The sequence below is a fragment of the Euprymna scolopes genome, chromosome 6 (genome assembly GCF_053919585.1).
Source record: "Euprymna scolopes isolate OS-2025 chromosome 6, ASM5391958v1, whole genome shotgun sequence".
NCBI classification, from domain to species: Eukaryota; Metazoa; Mollusca; class Cephalopoda; order Sepiida; family Sepiolidae; genus Euprymna; species Euprymna scolopes.
The window spans coordinates 64,833,907-64,841,406 of record NC_136487.1 but is presented as its reverse complement, the minus strand read 5'-3'; the positions used below and the strand labels follow the sequence as shown (position 1 = coordinate 64,841,406).

At 34.5% G+C, this 7,500-nt stretch overlaps 1 protein-coding gene and 1 non-coding gene across 4 annotated transcripts in view; one reads left to right on the top strand and one right to left on the bottom strand.

The window, feature by feature from the left end:
- The window catches only part of LOC145277665 (uncharacterized), a 399,006-nt gene that overhangs the window by 64,764 nt on the left and 326,742 nt on the right, over positions 1 to 7,500 (bottom strand). For all 3 annotated transcript variants that reach the window (XM_080129328.1, XM_080129327.1, XM_080129326.1), the window contains exon 2: positions 4,348 to 4,915. In XM_080129328.1, coding sequence (XP_079985454.1) covers positions 4,348 to 4,612 — 265 coding nt within the window. In that variant the 5' untranslated portion in view covers positions 4,613 to 4,915. The remainder of the gene's footprint in view (positions 1 to 4,347; positions 4,916 to 7,500) is intronic.
- On the top strand, positions 45 to 118 carry Trnai-aau (transfer RNA isoleucine (anticodon AAU)). Its single transcript has one exon. It is a non-coding gene; the product is annotated as a tRNA-Ile (tRNA).

Below are 7,500 nucleotides of genomic sequence, written 5' to 3'. Positions count from 1 at the left end.
TTGGTAATTTTAAATATCAATTCAAAGACATCAATTTTGTAAGCGGCCGTTTAGCTCAGATGGTTAGAGCGTCGTGCTAATAACGCGAATGTCGTGGGTTCGAGCCCCATAATGGCCAGTATAGCTTTTTATTTGACAAAAGCTTAGTGAATTGAAGGAAAAGAAAATGTAGAATATTTAATCACACTATGTTCATCTCTCTATACATGTTATCTTATCTCTATCTTCTACTATTATATTAAAAGGAACTCCGTGTGAATTCGTTCCCTACGGACTCCGCAACTGCTACGCCGATTTTTATGCACTTTCACACTACTTGATGTATTATTATTATGTATGTATTAAACGACATTATTTTTGCACCAACCTAATATCTGGCAGTGTCTTTAGAAAGGTTTTGTATCGGAATGTATTCGAAAAATATCGATAATCTAAAAAAAAATCCTATTAAAAAAGCAACCGGTGATTTTGACTAAAGTTAACACCCTATGCATTCTAACGTAACTAGTGCATTAAAGAAATATTATCACATAAGCAGAAAGGCCCGGCAGGCAAAAGCAACAGCGAGGTCTTTAATATGATAGGGGAGCGTTCGAATTTACTTTTTCTCTTTAGAGCACAACAACTGAACAATGATAATTGACTTTTTGATGTTTTTTAAATTCCAGCCGTTATATATAAAATAATTTTATAAAATCAACAGTAAGTTCTCTACAGTGCAATCTAGACTGCAATATATTGTGGACTAAGTCACCGCGGAGAGACACGAGAAGCTCCCTTCCAGTGCACCAGAATGTGCCCTGACGATAAGAGACAATCAATCGATTTGTTTTAATGATCTATTAAAATACGAGCAATTTCAACGATTTCGATGACAATAAAAAAATACGGGAGTGTGAAATATTCGTTAATCCTTAAATTTGTAGAAAACTAATTTTTCTTCAAATTTTGCAATTTTCGTAACAAAGTTAAAATTTTATTGTTTTTAATGAGTGAAGATATCCCTCACGACCGAAGACAAAATTCAATTAATAAAGTCCATATGTTCTTAAGGAAATCTTGAACAATAGAGGATAAATTTTGAGTACATGTTTTGATAGAAAAGCTTACTTGGGCTAATGTCAGGTTCCTTCGTTTCTTTTCTTCTTTTTTTCTAGTAATACGTAAATATTGGCTGAGATTCTGAACATGAAAATATTTGTCTATCCTAATTTTAATAGTATGTTATTTCTCTTTACATTATCTTTTCTTTTCTCTGTTAGATAATTTTCTTTTTTATAAATAATTTTTCCTATACTTTAAATAAATTCTACCTTTTTCTTTATATAATTTCTTTTTTTTTTCTTTAAATAATTTGTTTACTGTAATGAAATAAGAATTTATGGACGGTAGACACCTATATTTTTCTAAATTCATTTATCGATTAGATAAACAAATATTAAGTTCAATGAATTGAATAATTTGTCTGACTAAAATACAGATTTTTCGGACAATTATCTAATATTTCAACAAATTTATGATACATATGGATTCCGTTTTTCTAATATAAATGTAAAGTTACAATTTCATACCTAAACACATCAATTACCTCATCCTACATCATAACTTCAAATTATTATTATTTAATTATGATATTATTTTAAGTTACCATTAGAATGGTAAAAAAGAGAGATAGGTATAACAAAACATAGTCTGTAATAAGTGGTTTATCTATAAAACAAAATGATGTTGTCCTTCAGAACGGAATGTTTGATTCGGTCCCGATTTTTTTCTTTTCATTTAAAATGTGATATAAAACTCCGACACTCCTGCAATACTGCTTTATAAGTAGGTTTTTAATGTTCAGTTCGAAGAATATTATTTTTAGGACATTTTAATATATGATCCGCAGCACTTTTCAAATCACCTCCTTTCCATTTGGCAATAATTTAATAAAATTGAATAGAGATCTTCAATTGCATAAAATACCAATGTATGAGCTAATGAGTAAGGTTTTCCCAGATATTGCTCAAAGTTTCCACAATGTTGGCTGGCTTTGTGAAAGAGAAATCTTGGCTGCTAGAAATGATGCTCTTGATATGATCAGTTATAATCTTTTGTAAGAGTTGCCTGGGTGAGAGGATTCTTATAAATTTGTTGATTATGTTATTGATGAAGATCAGGCAGTAGAATTTCCTTTAGAATTCATTGCAACCGCCTGGAATGCCACATCATAACCTGATATTGAAGGAAGTAGCCCCAGTTCTATTATTAAGAAATCTTGATCCACTTAAACTGTGTAATGGCGCGCGGTTAGCAATACAATCTTTGAAAACTAATGTTCTGGAAATCATTATAATAACTAGAAATTTACACCTCTGCATTTACACACCTGTTAGAAGTCACACCCAAAATTTATATTCAAAATTTATGCTACAGGTACATTTACCAGTGTTCAGATATGCACTGCTCGGAACTAAAAATAAAATCTTTGAAAACTAATGTTCTGGAAATCATTATAATAACTGGATATTTACACCTCAACATTAATACACCTGTCAGAGGTTACACCCAAAATTGTATTTATGTAGCGACTCTTAAAAATTAATGCTATAGTTTTCCGATATGCACCATGATATAAAATAATAATTACAATTCCTACATCATATTTTGAAAGAAGAAGAAGAAGATCTAAAAGATAAAATATTAAACTAGAACAGAGAATCACGGCTACTCTATAACATAAAACGCACTTATTGCCCCTCCTCATGAGATGTAGAGAAAGGAAGCCATTGTGAATTTGTTTCCTTTAATCAATTCTATAATAATTTATGAGGGCAAAATATTGAATACTTCAGCTAATAATAATAATGATCATGATGATGATAGTAATAATAATAATAATAATAATAATAATAATAATAATAATAATAATAATAATAATAATAGCGGGACATGTGGAATTTCCACAGAGGACTCATTCACATGTGCTGGCATTCTGTAGATGTTCAGTATAGATGGATACGCTCTGATATTATTATAGCTCTTTTGTTAAAACTGCAAAACTATTGATCTAAGCTAGCAGGGGCGCCCGGTGTAGCCCAGTCGTAAAGAAAGCTTAAATATGATATTTTAATTCTTGCAGATTTCGTATATATTATTATAGAGTTAATGTTCTATCGATTTTTATATATTATAAAGTTGCGATTTTAAAAATAAAAAAAATATATCCATATGACTTGGGTGACTTTTTAGTTTTAGTCACCTGAGTCAATAGCTACCATCTCGGGGCGGGGGGGGGGTTAGGCACCGATGTTACTGCGCGCAATAATCACACAGCTATTCCTCGTTTTGGAGGTTTTTAGGTTGGTGCTGGTGCACTGGATGTGATACAACGAATCACAGATGTCACACTTAACCCACTTAATGCCACTGCTTTACAATCTCTGTAACATTCTTCAATGTTAATATCTTCTGATATTGACAGTGGGATTCTTGATTGTGGTAGTCATATTATGTTCTGTCCTGTTGTTCTTTTGCATCCATCTTTTTCATATCTTACCTCTCTACCACATTCTCTGGATACTGTAGCAACCTCATTAACAGCAAATATCTCCAGGAGTTTGTTGATGTTTTCCACTGCGGTGAGGCTCTTCTCATATCAGAATCGTTGTATTTGTAAGACAAAAACATTTTGTTAAAATAAAGGACATTTATGCATTTTTACATATCCGTGGAAATTTAGAAAATCATTCTTAATATGGGGAAGAAGCTTTGGTAACTTTTCTGTTTTTTTTTGTTGAGTTATGTCCATTGTTCATTGTCATTAATAATTGTCATCGACAGCCTTCCATCGATATAATATTATTTTTATTTAAAAACAAAGTACTGAATAAATTTGGGTAATTTTTCTTTTTTTTTACCTAGTTTCACCCCAAACAAGGCATATTGTCACTTGGGCGTAAAGGACAACTATTTAGAATCGTATCTAACAAGGAGACTGTGAGGAATTTATCAGTGAGATGTCTGTTCGCATTACATTTAAACTTCTGCAGGTTAGTACATTTAAGGAAAGAGGAAGAGAATTTTAAAATCAAACAATCTTAGGGAAAACACTATTAGAGTAGGAGGTTTGTCGGTATCTAGGCACCTCAACAGTGTTTGCTGTTTGTCGAGTTAGTCGGAAATATATAAGTTAAGATGCTAATTTTTTGGTGTACTATCTTTTTTTTTTAACCTAATAGGTAAGTACATCAAGTTTTTGGTCCATTTTCTTTGTTTTCTGTTTACAGGCAGTGGTCAACCTGAAGAATGGCCCATTTTTTACAGTTAAATAAATTTTCGCATTCATGCGTAAAAGATACTTACCTGTCCTGAATTTAGTTTGCTTGTTTTCCAAAGAGTGGTCCGAATGTGGATACGAATTAAGAACAGGAGGTTCCCCGATACTTAATAACTTTGCTCTTACAACTTCCACGAACTGACTGGCGACATAAGGCCGACTCTTTGACGAGGCCTGTTTCTTGTGGTTTGTTTGATGAAGACTGCGGTCGCTTGGTTTGGTATGAGTGATGCTGTGTTGACCGCGGTTGCGGTTGCTCGAGAGTTGAGAACCGGATTCGGCATTGGTCATCCAAGAAAACTGACCGGAAACGCGAGAGCTGCTTTTGCAGCGCGATTCGTTACTGTCAGTTTCATCGTCGGTCTGATCGTTTTGGTGCCAACAGTAAACCTGAACGGAATCTTCGAAGTTGATGGCGCCGAAAATGCTGCGGACGAGACCGAGGCGGAAGAGGCGACGCGCAAAGTGCAATGCGCCTGCGCGGTTCTGGAAACGCTTCCGGTCGATTTCAAGTAAAGCTGATACCAAGGCCGAACCTTTGAAAGTACTGGGGTTGCTTTCACTTTCCGACGCGTGATTGCATCTAACGTGGGCCTGAAAAACAGAAATAAATGAGAAAATCAGATAGATAGGAAACAGTAACCGCTATTTTATAAATTTGGGTTATTTATCGCACTGACTCTAATTTCAGAACTTCACTTTTATAATACTCGGCTAAAATAATTTGCATATTGATTTTAAACATTACAATATCTTATTTAACTATTCATTCATTATTTTTTTCTTATTATTATTGGTCCCCGACAAAAGGAGGGTGAACCTATAAATTTTACCTTGTTCGTTCGTCCGTTCGTCTCTGCATTTTCCTCAATAGCTACACTTTGGAATTTTTTGATATTTTGCACAAACATTAAACATGATATGAGTACAGAACGGATTTTCCGGAACAGAACGGAACTCCAGTTGACCCCCCCCAAGGGTGCCTTTCCGGTTAAAATGGCTAAAATTGACACTTTTGTGCTTATTTAAAAATCGATGACTTGGATTTTTATAAAACTTTCTGAAAAGTTGTAACTAACTGACTTCTATATAATTTTGTTTGTCTATACGAGGGGCTCTTTTAGGGATAATAAAAACACTTTATTTTTGGGACTATTTTACCGTATTTGTCCAAAACTTTCTGTGTATGTCTATTTAGCAATTTTAAATGTTGCTGAACTCAAATTTAAATATGTTAAGGCCTTGGGCACTTTTGGGGCTAAATGGGAAGGGGGCAAATGATGGTCTTAGTCATTTTTTTTTTTTGCATGGTGCAGAACTAAAATTTACATATGTTAAGGCTTAAAACTGCACTGTTTGTTCATTTTCACCAGAATTTGACGTACCCTGTGGACTTTTGAGACTAAATGGGGGAGGGTAAATGCTGAACTTAGTCATTTTTTATGCCTCATTAACTGTACACTTACGGGGGACCCATGTATGCTTCACTTTTTATTATCATTTTTATTCTTCTTATTATTGTTATTAGTAGTAACAGTAGTAGCAGTAGTAGTAGTCACTAGGAGTTCTCACGCAAGTCATCATCAGAGAACACTCACTGATAATAATCGGTGGTGTTCCCTGGTGTGTTGGTAACAAGTCTCCACAGATTCCCAGAACACTGTACCTTTTTCAATAACCTTTGCAGCAAATGACTTTGTGTTATTGAAACAACCACTTCCCATTGATTTCTCACAAGCAGCAACCATTGGTTTTCACTTGAATTTGAGTGGCAATACGTCTCTCCAAGATCTCAATGCTCTGTGCACTATTTCAGTGAAGGTCTGATTAATGCTCCCCCATTTTTGGCCATTCATTCCTCCTTGGCCCTTTACAGCTATTTCATGTTGTAGCCGAGACTAATGCCTTTTCATTTTATACATTTATTTCTTCTTCTTCTTCTTCTTCTTCTTCTTCTTCTTCTTCTTCTTATTATTATTTTATGAATTTAGTTTTTTATTTATATACTATTATATCATAGGAGACTCAACATCGCGTGTTTGTTCCGGCAGCCATCTTTATTCATAATGTTGTGTAGCCGGTGTGTGTGTGTGTGTGTATATATATATATATATATATATATATATATATATATATATATATATATATATATCCGTTCACATACACCTTTCACAATAAAGATAGAACCCAGAATTAGATAGAATCGAGCAATTGCATTGACAACGGACAACGCCAGACCCAAAGTGGGTTTCGATGTACTGCATCTCATCAGTGACGTGCCCCGACATAGGCGCGAACCCAGGTCGTCGCACTCATGAAGTGTGCAATACTGACGATCTAACCATATGGGTCACGGCGCAATCTATTGACTATGCCTCGATTTTTTAAATTCTTATATATTTTTTTTTATCCAGTTCTACATTCTACGATGTGACAAGCAACGCGTCATACAACTAAAATAGTTACTGCTGGTATGCAGACGGTAGATATCACATCTACAAACATTAACTTAAATTAGTTGATTCGCCAGACACGTTTTCGGAACAACCTTATTTGTTGAGGGATATCACGTCCCTACGAAGGATGACCCGCTTTTTCTACATATATTAGACATATGGTTAGGTCGTCAGTATTGCACACTTCATGAGTGCGACGACCAGTAACTATCTTAGTTGTATGACGCGTTGCTTGTTACATCGTAGAATGTAGAACTGGAAAAAAAAAATATATATATAAGAATTAAAAAAATCGAGGCATAGTCAATAGATTGCGCCGTGGCCCATATGGTTAGGTCGTCAGTATTGCACACTTCATGAGTGCGACGATCTGGGTTCGCGCCTATGTCGGAGCACGTCACTGATGAGATGCAGTACATCGAAACCCACTTTGGGTCTGGCGTTGTCCGTTGTCGATGCAATTGCTCGATTCTATCTAATTCTGGGTTCTATCTTTATCGTGAAAGGTGTATGCGAACGGGTATATATATATATATATATATATATATATATATATATATATAAAATCTCCTCTTAATGTCTAATATATATATACGTGTCTGTATTCGTGTATCGTCTAGTGGTATCAATAACAGTGTCTTTGATGGAACAGATGTGTGTATACAGAGTGTAGAAATATTCATTGTCCTTCATGTATATAAAATGCTCATTGTGTGTGCAGAC